The sequence below is a fragment of the Pteropus alecto genome, unplaced genomic scaffold (genome assembly GCF_000325575.1).
Source record: "Pteropus alecto unplaced genomic scaffold, ASM32557v1 scaffold3, whole genome shotgun sequence".
NCBI lineage: Eukaryota > Metazoa > Chordata > Mammalia > Chiroptera > Pteropodidae > Pteropus > Pteropus alecto.
In genome coordinates, this window is record NW_006442484.1 from 65,224,152 (window position 1) to 65,243,441 (window position 19,290).

General features: G+C 33.9%; 1 protein-coding gene across 12 annotated transcripts in view; it reads left to right on the forward strand.

Annotated features, from left to right (window-relative positions):
• The first annotated feature begins 376 nt into the window (after positions 1 to 376).
• NBEAL1 (neurobeachin like 1) overlaps positions 377 to 19,290 on the forward strand; it is a 129,123-nt gene continuing 110,209 nt past the window's right edge. For 4 of the 12 annotated variants that reach the window (XM_015596597.2, XM_025039267.1, XM_025039268.1 and 1 more), the window contains exons 1-5: positions 620 to 757; positions 1,567 to 1,641; positions 1,761 to 1,842; positions 17,551 to 17,642; positions 18,185 to 18,346. In XM_015596597.2, the coding sequence (XP_015452083.1) occupies positions 1,792 to 1,842; positions 17,551 to 17,642; positions 18,185 to 18,346 (305 nt within the window). In that variant the 5' untranslated portion in view covers positions 620 to 757; positions 1,567 to 1,641; positions 1,761 to 1,791. Of the gene's footprint in view, positions 531 to 619; positions 758 to 886; positions 1,244 to 1,566; positions 1,843 to 17,550; positions 17,643 to 18,184; positions 18,347 to 19,290 lie in introns of those variants that run through there. The other 8 variants (XM_025039263.1, XM_025039264.1, XM_025039265.1 and 5 more) reach the window with 8 other exon arrangements.

Sequence of the window (19,290 nt, forward strand, 5' to 3'; positions counted from 1 at the left end):
CTTAAAAAAACCCTTAAAGTTGTTTATATCTCATAAATGTAGCCGTTTTGTTTAAAGTTGTTTATATCTCATAAATGTAGCCGGTTTGTGTAGCCTTAAAAGAGCAAAACCGGTTTAAAGCCTTTAGTACTGTTAAAATAAGCCCTTTGGACTTCACGCTCAGTGGGGAGGAAAGTAGGAGGCATAAACTCATTTAGGGAAAAGGATTTGAGGCGTTGTGTGGGGGCAGTTGTCTATTTTCACATTATTATATAATTACCAGGACCAATCCCCCTTCCATAACAAGAAATGAAAACAAAATACCTATTAGTTATCATGGTATGGTTTCCGCCCTCAGGTGACTCCCGGAAATGACGGTATTAGCCGAAGGCTACGTATGAGAGACCCCAGCGGTGCCAGGGGCGTTGACGTCAGCACGTCACCCGCATACCTCCGCCTCCCGCCCCCATACGTCTAGGCCTGGGGTGAGACTGGAGTCCCTTGGCTGGCCCCCGCCGTTTTCAGGAGTCGAGTCGACTGCGACTGCGCAGGTATGCTTGGGCGGGGCTTCAGATAGTCACGCCCCTTCTCAGCATGCTCGACCAATGAACAGTGACTGCCCCCCCGCCCCCGCCTCCCTCTCCACCCCTCCTTGTAGCTGCTGGGTGACACGGGGCCTTGGGGTTGGTAAGGGGGAGAGGGAAGCAAGTTAGATGTCGGACTGCGGTGTCAGCGCAACCCCCCCAACGTGAGCGCGGTGAGGGGGAGGGGGTCGGAGGTAAGAGGGGTCTGCGTGGCAGAAATGGGAGGGCCCCGGGTGCGAGATGATGAACGTGTCGTACGTAGAGTGTGGGGTGGCTCTGAGGGGGCGAGGTTGGCCCGGGTGTGTCTCGGTGCGGTCCCGCGGGGGTGGGTAGCGGGTCAGGAGACGCCGACCTTGCATTACCGCATTTCCAAAGCTTCTTAAGTTTGCCTCCTTTTCGGTTGTCTGGGATGCGAGGAGAAAATTTAAAGATCTCCCAGAACACTTGGAAGCTTTCTTGGGGTAGTTTCCTTGTGGGTGCGTGCGTGTTCCTTTCTTCCTGGATGGAGAGGTAGAGGCCAGGTGGACAGGTTGATTTTCACTCTCTGTAGATTGTAAAAATAAACAAACCAGGAATTCCTCACCCTCCGCCCCATGCCCTGCCCCACGACACAACGGCAAACATTCCCAGCAAGTTTAAGAAACAGACTAGAAAATTCTAAGGGGTTCTAAATGTCAGAAGTAAGTGTGCTTTTTCTTTTATGTTTATAGAAATTAGATGAGTGGGAACGTCGTGTTGCTGCTTATTATCTGGACGCCTTTTTAGTTATGTGTACTCTTTTGAATTTGCTCTAGAGGATTCTGACTTTATATTGTTGTGAAATATTGTGTTGGCCGTAATGTTTTCCTGAAACACAAGTTTCTATGAAATCTTATCTCTCAATGTAAAAGCTTAGCCTGCTGTATGTATGTGGGAAGGAAGTAGATAAATCTCTAGTTCTGATAAGTCTGAAAATTTTAGTATGACTTTTTCTAGCAAATATTTGCATATTTTTCTTTCACAGATTTATTTAATTGCCCAACTACCACTGATGAAGTTGGAGTAACTGCTGAAACCGAATTTTATTGACCAGAAGACAGTACGTTTGTATGACTTCTTTTCGTTTTCCCTACTGCTTTGAGCTGTACTGTAATGGCTGGAAAACTTGGAAAATAAAATGAACATGCTGTGGTCTTGAACATAATTTTCTTTTTTGAGGAAAAATTAAAGTGCCAGAGTGAAAGCCAGAATGGCATCCAGAGAGAGGCTCTTTGAACTTTGGATGCTTTATTGTACAAAGGTAACTGCTTTCTTTTTTATTTCTAAGTTTTAACATACTCATAAAATTTTGTGACCGGCCTATTACCACTTTATTTAATGTATAATAGGGTATTTATTGGTAGTCTACAGACACGGGATTTTCTGATTTTCACTTTTTCAGGTTTGAACACATGCACAGTATTGGCCTACTATTAAAAATTGGGTGTGGCTTTTATTGGATATTTGTCTTCAGTGATCTCAAAATTATATAAGTAAAATAATGACCTTAAAAGAAAAAATAAAATATTTTAATTTATCTTAATGCTTTTTTTCTCCCACAAGTGGGAAGATATATTTTTACAAGAAGGGCATTAAGTTTTTACTCATAATTAACCTTTTAAATTGTATACAAAGATTACTGATTATATAACAAGGTTATTGATTTCAGGTTGTTACTTTAAGCTTGCCATGATGTTAGCACCTTGTGAGTATTGTCTTATTTGATCCTCACAGCAATCCTGTGAGATGGGTATTGTAATTATCTGTTTTTACTGATGAAAAAACTGATGCAGAGGTTAAAGGGACTACTGAGTAGCAGAACCGAGCCTGGAACTCAGTACTGCCTGACTCAAGTCCATCCATTACTTGATATTTTTCGATTTGTCATTCAAAAATAATTTTCTCTCTTTGCCTTTGTGTGAATTATTACATGTTAGCTTTGACTTTAGGTTATTGGAGGAGAAAGGTACTGCTTAAAAACGTCTTTTTCAAGTGAGGGGGCTACATTACTGCTTTGAAGATATTGGCAAGGATCAGAGAAACAGCTTTAATCTACTAAAGTTACTTAAGTCTGTGTGGTGAAGTTCTTAAGTCTCAGCTTCCATTTCTGCATTATTCCTTTGGACTCCTTTTTTATACTTTCAGCTCTGCAAAGAACAAGTTATTTAACCAATGATCTCAGTTGCATATAATATTAAATTTTAGAGATCACACTGGAATTTTCTTTACTTTTCTGGTTTGGTATTTCTTACAATTACTGAAGGACATATACTCTGAAATGTTTAATATGGATTTTTAAAATAGCTTTTAGTCTTGTGTAATTTAATGCCAGAAATGTCTTTTATAAATAGGCTACTCTTTCGATAAAAAAAGGAATCCAATTCACCAGACACTTTTGACAATAGCCACTAACACACGTTAGCTAAAATTTAAATATAAATGCATAGTAGTTTGAAAAAGATTTATTTAAAAATACATCAAACTTACTAGGCTTTACTATTTTCTGAACGACAAAAGGCAAATGGGGTTACATTGTCTTATGTTGTTTCTAAGTTGAGTTCATGTTTAAGTGACACACGCTCCTTGAAAAGATATAGTTTGTTGGCATACAGAGAATTTTATTCTGAATGACGAAATATAAATGCGATTCCTTACTCTTCATGAAAATCTAAGTCATGAAAGCCCTTCACAGTCAAATTTTGAAGCCTATTCTTGAACAAGAAGATAAGTTCCATTTTTATGTTTAAGATTTAAATCATGTGTACACTTAATAAGATGAAAAGTTTTTTCACCTTTTTTAAAAAATTGTTACTTAAAGTGATTTTGTTTCACCAGTTCATGAGTAAGCTACTTTAGAGCTAGACAACTTTCTTTCCTGCAAACACCTTTATTTCAAGTAGCTTTCAAATATACATCATAGATTTAATACTTCTGCTCCCTAGTGAGGATGATTACCCAATAGCCAGTTTTTCATAATTTCTCTCTAGCTTTATTGCTCTCGCTGTAGCATATAGCCTTCAGCCACCCGACCTTTTTTTACCACCTAATTTTTGAGACCCTTTTTTTACACCTTTGTTAGGTTTTATACTACTTCAGGACTGCTCAGATCTTTTAACTTAATTAGCTCCAAATCGGACCTGTTTCTGGGCTTGTAGTTGTAGAGTCTAGTTTTGGTTTTACTGCTGTTTGTTTTGTAACCTTGAGCAAGACTTACCTCTTTGGGTCTCAGTTTTCTCGTTTGTCAAGTAGTAATAGTGTATGTGGACAGGAAGAATGGCTTGTTTAACTCACCATTAAGATTTTCATTTGTTTTGAATTCTGAGGGACATTGAATTTTTTTGTCCTTATTCTGTTGATTATCATTCAGAACTTTTTAGTTCATCTTTTTTTTCAAGATTTTATTAAGGAAAATTTCAAGGACGTACAAATAGAGAAGATACTTTAGTGAACCCTTTTGTATCTGTCACCTTCCTTCAATAATTATCAGTTTGTGTTCAATAATGTTTCATCTCTAATCCTCCACTACCCCTGTCTTATCCGTGAATTATTTTAAAGCAAATCCCAGGCAACATATAATCTTATTCATAAATATTTAAAATTATATCTATAAAATAACTCCTTCTAATCCTCCACTACCCCTGTCTTATCCGTGAATTTTTAAAGCACAAATCCCAGAACATATAATCTTATTCATAAATATTTAAAATTATATCTATATAAAAAATCTTCTTAAAAATATAATCACAATATGATACTTCTTTAAATCATCAAATATTTGGTCAGTGTTCAAACTTTCCTGGTAGTATCTTAAATGTTTTTATTTTTCTGCTGTTTGACTCAGTATTTAAACAAAGTATAAAATTGTATTTTGTTGAAATGTTAAATCTTTAATCTATAGGTTCCCACTCACCTCACTTTTTATTCCTTCTATTTGTTGAAGAAGCCAGGTTTTGACATAAGAGTTTTTCTCAGTCTGAGTTTTGCTGGTTGAATTCCCTCGATTTAAATTATTTTTTCTTCTTTACTGATACTTGCAAATTGGAAGATCTAGAGGCTTGCTTGATTCATATTCTGTTTGGTGAGTGAGGCTAGAATGATTTGGCTAGAATGATTCGACCATCAGTGAGTTTTGCCTATATGCATTAATTATTTCATTAGGAGTTTGCAAAACTGTGATATCCAATCCTATCATTTCTTTATTAGTTGAACATACATAGAGAAATGTTCCCTCATCAATTATGTGATGACAGTTCCTTAAAGGGAAGGAAGAAATGTTTGATTTTCCTCTCTCGGTTTTTAGAATGAATTGATTTACTAGCATCCTTCCAAGGTGACCAGTTATTTTTCTTGAGTATCAAGATCATCTTTAATGATTAAAATTTAAACACTGCTTACTATTTTGCTATTATGCTATCCATACCAAATGTTGTATGCATACCTGATTAAAGAAGATGACTGAAGAATTTTGAAGTTCTGTTTCAGAGTATTAAGATTAAGGTATTCTCTTATTTGCCACAGTGCCTACCTTCGCACAGGTGTTCTACAGTGGTTTAGCAATAAATCAATATTAAAATACCTCATAGTGTTTTTATGTAATGTGATGTTTTAAAAGTTGCCATTGAGAATTATAAAAGTTTAGTAGGTGTTTAAATAGGACTATATTGGAAATAACCCTTGAGTAATAAATACTGTTCTGTAAAGGAATACTAAGAGCATATATAGATTTCTCTTCTACCTATTAGTCTGCGATCAGTTGCAAGCCTAAAAGTTAGTGATTAAAGTCCTTTAAGTAGAATTAAGATAAATTACTGGTTCCAGTTTTTAGCAGATGGGTCCCCACATATTAAACTCGAGATTTGAAAAGAATTTGGGTAAAAAAAATCTTCACAGTTTGTTTTTCTAACCAAACTATTTAGGTCTAACTTTTCACATTCTCCTGGTAGGTATGGGATTTAATTGCATTGTTAGAAACATTCATCTTATAGTAGGTTAACTATTTGTTAACCCCACCTAGTTATTACATATTATAGGCAGGATAATTTCTCATCACTCAATATCCTTTCTCTGTAGATTCTGTCACCAGTGTATAAGACTACTAATTCCAATTATGTCACCTGAAATTACTTTGTCTCCAAATATTCATGCCCACCCAGGGTCAAGGATTTCATTAACAGTGCATTCCATATAGCTCTTATAAGTTAAACATTAACTTGTACAAGTTTAATCTTGTATTGAGTTTAGTTCAGTAGTTAACTACTACTGCTTGTCTGAACATATTTTTCTCAAGTATAGAAGACAAATTGACTTACTTTTTAATATCTAAAGATTTTAGTTTATATTAGCTCTTAGGCACCCGTTATTCCTTATATCTTTTGATGTTTCGTCAGTGTGCTTGTAAGAGAGACAGTGTTGAGAACAATTTTGGTCTCTACATTATCATACAACTTTTTGGAAATCATATAATGCATAGAACAAGACATATGTATCATAAAGTCCCTATCTTAGCTGCTCTCTTTAGATAGAAATAAAGGTGTATTTCTGTTTGTCATTTAGCCTTTTGGGAGTGCTACAGTTGGTCACCACAATATGCAGAAGAGAAACTGAGCCTATGAGAGGCTTATCAAATTCTTTGATAAGATTGTTATTTTTGTTCTGTCTAGTGGAAAGTATCAAATGCGTTAACTCTGTAAAAGGATACAAAGTGACTCAAAAGCACGACATTTTGAAATGTGCGTTAAAGTTCATGGTTCATTTTTGTCATTAGCTGGTTTATTTTGGGGGAAATTCATTTTACACTAAAAAAACTTGTGGAGCTACAGAATTAGAGCCAAGATTAGTCTACATCTGCTTCTGATCTTAAGGACCTGAAAACAGTTTATCTTATTTCTTTATATTTTAGTTTTCTCATCTGTCAAATGGAAAAAATAACTATTTTGCATATTTCTCAAAGTCACTGAGAAAAAAATGAATTGATTTTATATAAATGCATCATAAGGGTAAGAAATATAAAAATGTAGTCTTTAAATGTAATTATTAGTATTTAAAAAATACATATATGAGTTCCAGAGTATATCATGATTGTTTTCATTTTGCCTTTATATTGTATAATGATAGAGGACAATATGTTTTTGTCTTTTGTCAGTAGAGATGATGCTGTGCTTATGAAAGTCTTAATTTTTAATCTATTTTTGCTTTAATTAAAATTATTTTTGCTATAATTAAAGCATAGAATTTAATTATACTAACAATGATTTGAGATTTTTTTTTCTAAACCAAGTTTGTTTTGGACCTTGGTGATGCTCCATTTCCTGCTGTTGCCCTTTGTCCTGCTAAATCTGGAATATGACTGAAATAGATAGTTTTGCAGTGAGCTCAGAGTAAACTTCCTTTTCAGAATAAAAGTTTTGTTTCATAAAGAAAATATAGAGACATTTTATTTGGATAAACAGGCAAGTACCTCTTTTTATACATATCAATTCGGAAAAAAATAGAAGGAGTGAATTCTAATGAGAAAATTATAATTCATTTGTTCAATTTTGGTCATAATCCTAAGTGAAGCTTTTAGTAAGATACCCCAATATACATTAACCCTTATAATTTAATCCACATTTAGTAAGTCTTGGTATGTGCAGAAATGGCTTTTAATTTTCTGTGGCTTAATCATGACTGTGTATGTAAAGAAAGTAATGTTTGACACTCTAAGCAAAACAACATCTTTAGCAGCTCAGTAGTAGTGGTTACCAATTACATCTTATTAGTAAATTAGGTATGAAAGCAAATTAATATTTTATATCTATAGACATAGGAGTAGCCTTTTAGTAAAGGAATATTATCTTTGTGGTGTGACTTGAGCTTATGCACTATAAAAAGTTAAGATGTATGAAAATTTCTTATTCTTTCCTTTTGGATATCAAAATTTAAATTTCTCTGGTAGAAGGTGGAATTGATAGCACTTAATGTGTAGATGTGGGAACATGTGGGAAAAGGAAGAATCTAAAATAATATTTATGGTTTTGTTTTGGAAAGTAGTACTTGTTCATCCCATTCCCCAAGTTAGCTAGCACAGTTCACTAGGTTTTCAGGTAAACATGTGAGTTTTCAGTGCCTGTAGGACATCAGGTAGACATACACCCTACCAGATGGAGTCCAGAAGGGTGGTCTATGCTGGAAATAAAGATTTGAAGATTATCCTGGTGATAATTATTGAATAATTATTATCAGAGTGAGAAAAAGAAGAGGGTCAAAGTCAAGGAGTTTAGGAGAACATGATCATTTAAGAAGAGGATAGAGGAAGGAGAATTTGTAAGGAGTCTGAATGGGAGGAGAACCAGGAGTGAGTGGTTGCTTCAGAAAGTAGAGGGAAGTTATAAAGAAGGGAGTAGTCAGTAGTATAAAATACAATGTAGCAGTAAAGAAAAGCATTATGGTGCATGTATTGGATTTGACAATTAAGAGATTATTGTTGATTTTAGCAAAGTAGTTCTAGAAAGAATAGAGAAAAAAATGTAAAAATAAGTCACCATTTTAATTTTTAAGTTAAATTCAGTAGACTTAAAGTTACTGCTATTAGAGTTTTCACATGTTTACTCTTGATTTTACTACTTATCTGGCCAAGTTGCTTTATTGGTCTGTGTCTTACCCATGACATGACACTATTGTACAGCATCTGAAAATTTTCAGATTGCCAGGAATCCATCTGTAATTTGAAAAAGACTGCTCTACAAATTAAACAATCACTGATGATCACTTTGTACCAATGCACATGTGATCACTGAAATTAAATAAAATACTAGTTACAAGATAGTTAACTCTAATATGCTTAAATTAATTTAAAAATTAATAGAAATGTTAACACAAACTTTAAAAATTCTTGTATGGAATTTATAGACCTATAAAATATTTCTAATAACCCCCCAGTGTTCTTGCACCTCAGTTTCATAAACACAGACTTGATCAGTATCTGACATACTGCTGCAGCTTTGCCTTTTCTTTTCCCATCACAAAATTACTTGGGAAATTTACTACCAAGGTATAAAGAATTGGGACTAAAAATCCAAGCTACCACAGTCATATTTCTTGGTTATAATTATTCCTATCACTCCTGTAATGTGATATCTACTTCTTGTCTATCTTAAGAACTCAAAAGTATTATCCAGTCACAATATCAATTTTGAAACCCATGATGTGATATATATATCAGGTCCAATTATGGTTTCTATTCATACTAAGACCTGTGACCTCAGAAGACAGTATCTGTTTCCTGCAAAAGTAACACATAGTGGTAAAACTGAGATAGGAAAGCCACAATCAAGATTCTTTAAAAAAAAAAAAAAAAAAGAATGAAAAGTGTATAGGAGGCACCGGTCCATTTTATGCATAAAAATGTATAGACTTGTCATTTAGATTTATGTTCTAAGAAAAGGTAGTAATGATGTCTTTTATGCTGAGTTTTAAAACAAATATGTAAATTAATTATAGAAAATTTAGAAAATGCAGATATGCAGAAAGAAAGTCAAAATTTCATTTCAAAGATTTTAAGTTAAAGTATTTTATGGATGTGATTAAAAAGTCTGTGTAAACTAATTACAGTTAACTACTATAAATTATTAAGATATTAAATTTGAAAAACTTCAACCTGGTATGAAACTTGAATATCATTTTAAACTTTTAAGCTCCATTTAAAAAGTGCCAAGGTTATATTTAATTAATACATGCATAGTGCTTTTGTTTTCTAAAGAATTCACTTAAGTTCGACTAATTTTTATTGGGTGCCTGTTGTATGCACATGCTATTTACTATCATTTTACTCTTGAATTTTATATTTTTTCTCTTATTCGATTATTTTTTTTAATTAATAAGCTTTATTTTTTAGAGCAGTTTTAGGTTCATAGCAATTTGGAGCAGAAAGGAGAGTTCCTGTGTTTCCCTGTTTTCACATATGCACAGCCTTCCCTGCTATCGACATCCCACACTGACTGACTTCCCAAAAACACTTGAACCGGAAATTTCTTTACCTGTCCACTGCATGAAACTCAAAGATGGACATAAAATTAATGCAACAAAATATATATTGTACCTAATATTCCAACATTCAAGATGTTGGCCTTTTCAAGCTTTGCTCATTTTAACTGTGAATTTTCTACACTATATTGATCAAACCTGAGACTTCATTAATGTAGTTACCTGAATGAAGAGTTACTTAAAATTTAAGAAATACCTAAAGTAAAATTTAAAATATTTCTCACTTAGGACTGGTATATTCTAAACCTGTTTTTATACTAGACCTGTATTAGAATACTGCTTCTTTTTTTGTGTGTTAAGATGGCTTCCAAACCTTTCCTGGATGTAACAGGCTTTCCTTTCAACAAAATTTATACCTTTCATCCACTTAAAATTGACTATGACTTCATCTGAGGCATGCTTTTCCGGCTAGAGTCAGTTTCCCACTTAGGTTGTAGGCCCAGATGTGAGAGCTAAGGAAAGATGAATGAAGTCAAAGTCATCAGGGGTTGCTTAGTTGAAGAGGCAGCATTTGATCAAGGTTTTATAAAATGGATAGTAGTTTAATTGTCACAGAAGACATTCCAGGTATGTATAAGGCATGACCAAAAGTACAAAGGAAAAATGATCTTAGTATAGATTTTCATTTTGGTAACAGGCTAGGTTGTTTCAACCAGCCCTGCTTATGAAAATCACTTAAAATTCTGGATGAAATTTAAGAAACAATAGCATTGAAAAGCTGGCAAAATGGTAAGGCATTGTAAGGCAAAATCTTAGTGAAATAAGGAATTTAGGTGGAGAATGGAAGATACTTTTCCTGGTGAACTTGAGCTTTTGTTATGTGGCCTTGCAGGTGAACAGAAGTCAAAGCCAAGGGTCTAACCAGAGTGAGAAATCTAATAGATTTTCTCTTACTGTCCCTAAAGGTGTACACTGTTGCGATAATGATTAACTAGAAGCAAGCCCACCTTACTCTCCCACCTTCACTTGGTAACTTCAGAGAAAAGTGCCTTGTATAAAGCAGAGCACAGAGATGAAAAGCTTCTGAGAGGATGTTACCACAAATTGATTCTTTGATGGATTTGCAAATCAAATTCCATCTTTCCTTCTAGGAAAGATCCAAAAAATCCCAAGTCATGCAGACTAGACTGGTGCTTGGTATGAGCAAATGCAAGTCCTTCTGGAAGAGGAAACCTTCAGTGTAGATAGAAATATTTTTTTCAAATTGCAGATTAATGCTTTAATTCATGATTTATGAATCGACCATACCGTGCTCATTGCTTTGAAATTTCATCTTTCCAAGGGATTTGGCAGATTCTCTTGTCTTCATTTGCTTTGATGGACATGATAGATAAGTCTTTTTGCAGGTATTTCAATATCTAATTGAAACTTAGCTGTTACGTAGCAAGACAACATAAAATTATGATCATTTCTACGATAATGAATATTTGTATCGTTAATGTTAAATTATACCGTTTATCTCTTTTCATGTGTTTCTGTATATACAATAACTTCATTTCTCTTTTCATGTGTTTCTGTATATACAATAACTTCATTCTGTATATACAATAACTTCATTTCATAAATTCTACCAATTATGCACTTAAATCTAGCAAAAGGACGTCAATATCAACACCTTTTACCAGGTTTGCACTGACAGTGACAGGTATATCATAACAGCAGCCTCTCTAAGAGCAATTATTGGACACATTTTGATTTCAAAGATACCAAAATGTAAAAATGTATCTTAGAGTCAGGGAAATATGATATTTAAAAATGACTTAGCAGTTTTAAAAAAGAAATAGAATGTCTAGAAATAAGAAAAACCCAATAATAATAATTAAAAGCCAATAAAGGGGTTAATATGAGTTTAGACAGCTGGAGAGAATGAGAATTGTCGGGGAGATCACAGAATTCTTAAAATATACCCTAGGGAAGGCAAAGAGGTAGAAAATATGGAAGGAAGGTTAAGAGATAGGAATGATAATATGAAAAGGTTTTACATGTTTAATTGAATTTTAAAAAGAAGAGGAGAGGGAAAATGAAACAAATATATTATTTGAAGAGAGTACAGGTAAAAGCTTTCCAGGATTGATGATAGTCCAGTGATCCTCAAGGAGAATAAATAAAACAAATTCCATACCAGGATACATCATAGTAAAACCATAGTGGTTTTGCAGGAAACCAAAGAGAAAGAGAAAAATCTTAAAAACTGCCAGAGGAAAAAAAGTATCTTCAAGAGGATGACAGATTAATAGCTGATTTTTCCATAATAATGATGGATGGAAGGGGTAATGAATTGTTCTTTTTAAAGAAAAGACTTGCCAATCTGTAATTTCTAACCAAGTGAAAAGATTTCAAAGAGGAAAGTGAAATAGAACCATTTTTAGCAAAACAAAAACAGTTCAGTTCACCAGGAAAATACAGCAATTTTAAATGTTTGTACTTTATAACATAATCTTAAAGCAAGCATTGACAGAACAACAGAAAAATGGACATAAAGACAATCATGTAGTAGGCTTATAAAAATTTAACACGTTTTAGTTTTTTAATGCACCTTTCTCTGTAGTTAGAATGAACAGACAAAAATTAGTAAAGATACAGAATTAAATAAATTGACAAATTTGATGTTAGGGATTTATGTAGAACACTATACCCAATACACATTCTTTTTAAGCACATGCAAACATTTCTAAAAATAATGATGTAACAGGCCTTAAAGCAAGTTTCAACAAAATCAAGTGATCAAAACAATAGAGTATGTTTTCTGATGTGAATGGAGTTAAGAAATCAGTAGCAAAAAAGATTTTTAAAAATGTTTGGAAATCACAAAATACACTTTTAAATAAACCTTTGATTAAAGAACAAGTACTAAAGGAAAATTAAAACTTTTTTGGGAACTGAATGGTAGAAGTGCTGCATTTTAGAACTTGGGGATGGGCAGCTACAGCATTACTTAGGAAAATTTATGACTTTAAGTATGTTAGAAAAGAAAAGGCTAAAAATTAATGAACTAGTCATCTGTGGTAGCCAGCCTTCAAGATCCCCACCTCCTGGTATTTACACCCTTTTGTAATCCTCTCCTGCCTTGTACCATGTTTCGTCTGTGACCAAAGGAATTTGGCAAAAGTGATGATGTGTCATTTCCAAAATTAGAAAAGACACTGTTGTTTCCATCTCAGTTACTCTTTATTTTCCTGGATCATTTGCTCCGGGGGAAGCCAGCTGCTATGTTGTGAGCAGCCCTATGGAGATGCCCATGGTGTGAAGAACTGAAGTCTTGCCAACCACCATTTGAGTGATGGGGAAAGTAGTTCCTCAAGCCCAGTCAGGCTTTGCTATGACTGCAATCCTAGTTGATGTCATCCTTGCAGTCTCATTAGAAACTCTGAGCCAGAAGAAACACCCATCCAAGCTGCTTCTGAATTCATGACCCTAAATTATAAGATAATAATTGTTTAAGCTCTTAAATTTAATTTGTCTAGTTTTTTATGCAGGAATAGATTATGAATATATCATTCATTTTAAGAAAAGAACAAAATAAACCCCAAGAAAGTAAAGGAAATTGTACAGTTTTTTCTGCAATGTGGAAATTCTCAAATTTATTATGTTTATCTTTCAATTGTTGCAGGAAATTTATAAGAGTTGACATTTATTAAGGGATATGTTTAATTTTAATAAATCATCATATAACATCTTGGATTGAATAGCATTAACACAGTCTGTATCTGGATATAGTCTTAAGAATCTTGAAGTAAGATTGAGAGTAAATAGCTCTTTTTTCTGCAAATCTTTCTAATAGTCATGGTGGTATCCTAGGAAATTTTAAAGTTTATTGCAGAAATTACTCATAATAAAATACTGGATGTAGAAAATATTGATCAGTAGCTTCTAACGTCAGATATGTACCTTCCAAAGGACATATATAACAACACCTATGTAGTATTTTTTGTCAAAAAAAAATTGAACCTAAATCTGATAGTCTCTAGATTACTAATTCATAGGAAATACAGAAGACTGAGTAACATAAGGATATACAGTCAGCAAAATCCCTGTTGCGAGACATACTACATCACAAATGACTCAGTGTCTTCGACAAATAAATTAGGGCAAAAAAGAAATGTAATAGCAACCTGTAGGTTAAAAAAGACTTTAGATACATCAACCAGTTGTAATTTATGGAATTTATTTGGGTCCTGATTTTATCAAAGGCACTTAGGAGTGAATCAGGAAAATATGAACACTGATATTAAATAACTACTAAATTTTTAGATGTGATAATATTGTCCTGTTTTTAAAAGATGTCTTTTTAGGGACATATGTTGAATATTTGTGGATGAAATGAATTCTGGTTTTGCTTCAAAATAATACAGTTGAAGATGGGGATGGATATAGGTGAAAGAAGATTGATTATGCATGGTTTGATAATTGTTGGAGTTGAGTCATTATACCATTCTCTTTTATGTATGTTCAAAATTTCATTAATGTACTTTTAGAAAGAGCAGACATTAATGAAATAAACATAATGGAAAGGACCAACCAAATGAAAAGTAGGTTCTTTGATAAAATTATGAAATTAAGTCAGAAAGATAAGGTTTGTGGTGATATAGGTTTTGGAAATTGCATATATATTCACGCCTCCCAGTGCCATTTACAGGCATATTTCATCTCAAAGATAATATATTATTAAAAATTTTATTTAACTTTGCTTAATTAGTGCTTCTCAAACTTGATTAAGCACAGCCATCTTTTTCTTTTTTAAACTGATCCTAGCTTAACTCTTACCCTCTTTTTGTCCATTAACTTCCATTTTGTTCCTGCTCATGGTTGAAATACAGTGTAGTAGAAAGAGCACAATTGGATTCATATATCATCTTGCAATTTAAACCCAGCACTATTGATTACTAGCTGTATGATTATGGACAAGTTATGTATCCTTAATTTCCCTTTTCTAACCTTTAAAATGGGGAAAATGAAACCTTCTGGATAGTCATAATAAGTCAATGGGAAGAGATAGGTAGGTAGATAGGTAGATTTATATAGATTGTCTATATATATATATTTTAATGCCTGCTATAATACTTAGCACATAGCAGATGGTCAAAAAACTAACAGCTTTACTGCTTGCTAAATGAAACATTTCCAAATTTGAGTACCATTTCTTAAAGTTGCTTAGCTTCCTAGGAGAACTCCGTAGTTGCCAAACACTTAGTAGTCCTGACCTTTAGATTTTTTAACCGGATACTATAGAGTTCCTAAATAAACTATGAGGAGAACTGCATTAATTCTTTATGGCATTGTGAGACTGTTTTGTTTCTGACTTTTACAGAGAGATAACCCTTTGCTTTATTAAAAAGGAACAATGATTAGGAAAACTCCAGCTACTTTTATTTCTGGAGTCCTATCCTGAATGGATAAATGAATGAACAAAGGAAAGAATGACATACTGGTTGGAAATGACAAAAGCAAGTAATGAAACCCTTGAGAAAATTTCTCACAAGATAGTTCTTTTTCTGAAATATTTCCATCTTATTTCTCAATGATGATGTAGCTTGTGGCAATTTACGATCTGATTGTGGAACAGTATATTAATAGAAAAACAAATACACAAAAGGTCAGCAGTCTGCATATTCTGGGAACATTCTTTTAGGAATTCTGATTTGTAGTGTAATGCTTTTATTTTAGGGAAATAAATTACTTGAATTCCCTTTATCCAAGAGCAGTTTCTATTTAATGACAAAGTAAGACTCCTAAGTATCATATTGAAATTGACTAGCATACAGAAATGTTAAGGAGGTAAAGGAAACAAATTTAAGCATCATTTTTAGGATGCAGTTTATATTTAAAGTATTTCTGATGAATCCATTTTTTTTTTCAAATCAGCTTTGAGACTTACAGACCATAAATGCACAAATTTTAAGTATAAATTTGATGAGTTTTTATACAAGCAAACATTAATGTAATTACCACCTTAATCAAAAAATAGAAAATTTCTGTTACCAGGGAACGTTCTCTTTGTGCCCTTTGGTAGTCATTCTTCTGAAAGGTAGATAATGATCTAATTTCTGTCACTAGAGCTTGCTCAAGAACTTTGTATAAGTGAAATCATACAATGTATATGCTTTAATGCCTGACATCTTTTGCTCAACATGTTTTGAAAATTTTATTTGTATCAATAGTTCATTCATTGTTTTGGGGGATTAGCATTCCACTGTGTGAATATAGCATATCAGTAAACCTGTTCATGGAATTTTGGTTTGTTTCTAGCTTTTAGCTATTAAAAATAAATCTTCTATGAACATTTTAGTGCAAGGTTTTTTGTGGCTATGTTTCACTTCTTTCGAGAGGAATGGCTGTGCTATGTGGTAAATCTATCTTTAACTTTAAAAGAAACTGCCAAACTGTTTTCCAAGTGATTATACGATTTTATACTCACACCAGAAATGTGTGTTCCAATTATTCTACATCTTTACCTACACTGGCTATCGTTAGTTTTTTTTAATTTTAGCCATTCTAGTGGTTGTGTAAGGTTGTTTCATTTGATTTTAATTTGTACTTCCCTGGGTAAGTAATGATGTTGAGCATGCTTTTGTGTGTTCTTTAGCCAGTTGTGTATCCCCTTTTGTGAATTGTTTGAGTTTTTTGCCCCTTTTTAAATTGAAGTATTGGTTTATAGGAGTTCTTTGTATATTGGTATAAGTCCTTTGTCAGATATTTGTACTGAGAATATTTTCACCTGGTATATGGCCTTATCATTTTCTTAATGATGTCTTGATGGGTAGAGGTTTTTAATATTGATTAAGACCAATGATTAATTTTTATTTTTTGGTTTGTGATATTTGTGTCCCAGGTACAAAATCTTTGTCTACCCCAAATTTGCAAAGGTATTATCTTACATTTTATTTTAAAAGATGTTAGTTTTTGTTTTATGTTTAGGTTAATGATCTATCTTTGATTTTATTTTATTTATGCATTTTATATTTCTTATTAATTCATTGAACAAATATTTATTGAGCACTTGGTCAGTACTAGGCACTGTTTTAGGCACTCAACAATAAAAAGTCGCTCATGTGGGCTCTTAGATAGTCCCTGCACTTGTGAAGCCTACATTCTAGGGGAAATGACAGGTTAATTAATAAATAAGTAAATTATAAAATGTTAGAAGGTGAGAAGTAGTTATGACATGGACAACAAAATAGGGTAAGGTAAAGTTAGTAAGAAGGTTTGCAATTTTAAGAATGGGTGGTAAAATTAGGCTTCATTGAGAATGTCGTTTAAAGAGTGACTTGAAGAAGATGATGGAATTAGCCATTCAGCTATCTGAGGGAAGAGTTTATGGATGAGAAAACAGCTATTACAAAGGCCTTAAGATGGAAGCATGTCTGGCATGTCCCAGTAACAGCCAGCAAGCCAGTGTAGTATAGGGTAATAGTGGATAAGGTCACAGAGGTAGGGGAAGGAAAGTTGTTTAGAATTTTATAGGACATTGTTAAGACTGTAGCTCTTTGTGTGAGTGACAAAAGCAATTTGAGGGTTTACTATACTTAATACACATTTTTTCCCCTCTCTTTAATTCCCCCCCACCCCACTTCCACCCCTGACCTATAGATGTTGCCATCTCCCCTTAAGAATTGGATCTCTGAAGGCGGGGCATCTCCTCCCACAAGCTCAGGGCCCTGCACCCATGGCCTGGCGCACCCAGGGTATGGTCCATGGCTCCACCTGGGGTGCAAACCCAGGACCTTCTGCATGTAAAGCAGACATGCTAACCACTACACTATGGAGCCACCCGTTAATACACATTTTAAAACAGGACATATGTCTTCCTAAATATCACGTAGAGATTTCATTTTATTGCCTCTTTAGATTTGTCGATTTATATCTGCTTAATAGGAGTAAAAGCTGTTACCCCCCTCCCCCCCCCACTTTGACAGGTACACATAATATTCTAACTGTTTTCTTATTTCAGAAAGATCCAGATTACCTGAAGCTATGGCTGGACACTTTTGTTTCTAGCTATGAACAATTCTTAGATGTTGACTTTGAAAAGCTGCCTACCAGGTATACAGAAACACTTAATTTCTTACTCTTTGGGTGAATTTGTTACGTTTTGGCACAAAAACTTCATTGGTGACATAAATAAGTTTGGCAATTATGTGACACACATGATACTCCTGTGTAACCCTGCTCTCATGGCAGACATTGTTAATTGATCACAGAGTCTTTTTTGCTGTACTGGATTTGGCTTCTAGAAGCCTCTTTTCTACTTTGGTGAGCCATTTGCAACTAACTGGGTGTCCTGCAATTCTCTTGAATTCTGACACTTCCCAGAGTTAGCACCAGACCCCGGAAGTTAATGGCAAAGTCCTCCACAAGACTGCCTTTACTTCAGACACTGTTTGCAAGTTGGGGAACCACCCACACTTCTGACCAACCAGCTGTTAATTTGGGGGTTCTCACAACTCCATCAGTTTCAATAATTTGCTAGAATATCTGTAATAAAACAGATTTTTTAGGATTTGAGCTTAAAATTCAGTTCCTTTGTGAAGTATTTTCTTCCTGTATTTCAACACCCATCTTATTTTGTTCCCCTTGTATTGTAGGGTGGATGATGTTCCTCCAGGAATATCTTTGCTTCCTGACAATATTCTGCAGGTTCTGAGGATCCAGCTACTATACTGTGTTCAGAAAATGGCAGATGGGTTAGAGGAACAGCAACAAGCCTTGTCAATTTTGCTTGTCAAGTTCTTCATTATTCTTTGCAGGTATCTGGTACAAATAAACTAGTTGTCTGTTTTAAATAGTTATTACCAAAATGATAATGTATTTATTGATTATTAATGGTGTTTTTATATGGAGCATTAAAAGATAAGTGTACCTTTTGCAATAGGCTTGTGGTTTTATTATATTGGAAAACCTTCTAGTTACAATACATAGTTATTGAAAGATTCAGCCAAGACAAAAATAAATTTGCTTTAAAGTGATGACAATGACAGGCATTTTGACCTAACTCAGAATTTATTGCATTGGTATTTTCTATGTAGTCCTTGTATATACAAACACACATTTTTACTGCTGTACATTATCATTCATTCATTCATTCATTTATTTATTTTTTATGGTGCCATTGGTTATTGAAATCCAGTAAGTTTCAGCTGTACACTTTAACAGTAAGGCATATATATGTTTACACTGTGTATTCACCTCCCGTAGTTAGATTTCTTTCTGTCACCACATATTTGACCCTCTTTACCCTGTCTACCTCCTCCCTCCTCCTCACCTCCTACCCTCTTGTAGCCACTAGTCTATAGTCCATGTCCATGAGTCTCTGTTTGTTTGTCCTGTTTATTTGTTGCTTTTAGATTTATATCCCACATATAAGTGATATCATGTGATTTTCAACTTTTTCTGTGTGGCTTATTTCGCTTAGCATGATTATCTCGAGTTCCATCCGTGTTGTCACAAATGGCAATATTTCATCTTTTCTTATGGCTGAGTAATATTTCTTTGTATATATATGCCACAACTTCTTTATCCATTCATCTACGGATGGACACATAGGTTGCTTACATATCTTGGCTTTTGTAAGTAATATTGCAATGAACACAGGAATGTGTATATCTTTTTGAATTAGTGTTTTTATTTTCTCAGATAAATGCCCAGAAGTGAATTACTGGAGCATGTGGTTGTTCTCTTTTTAATTTTTTGA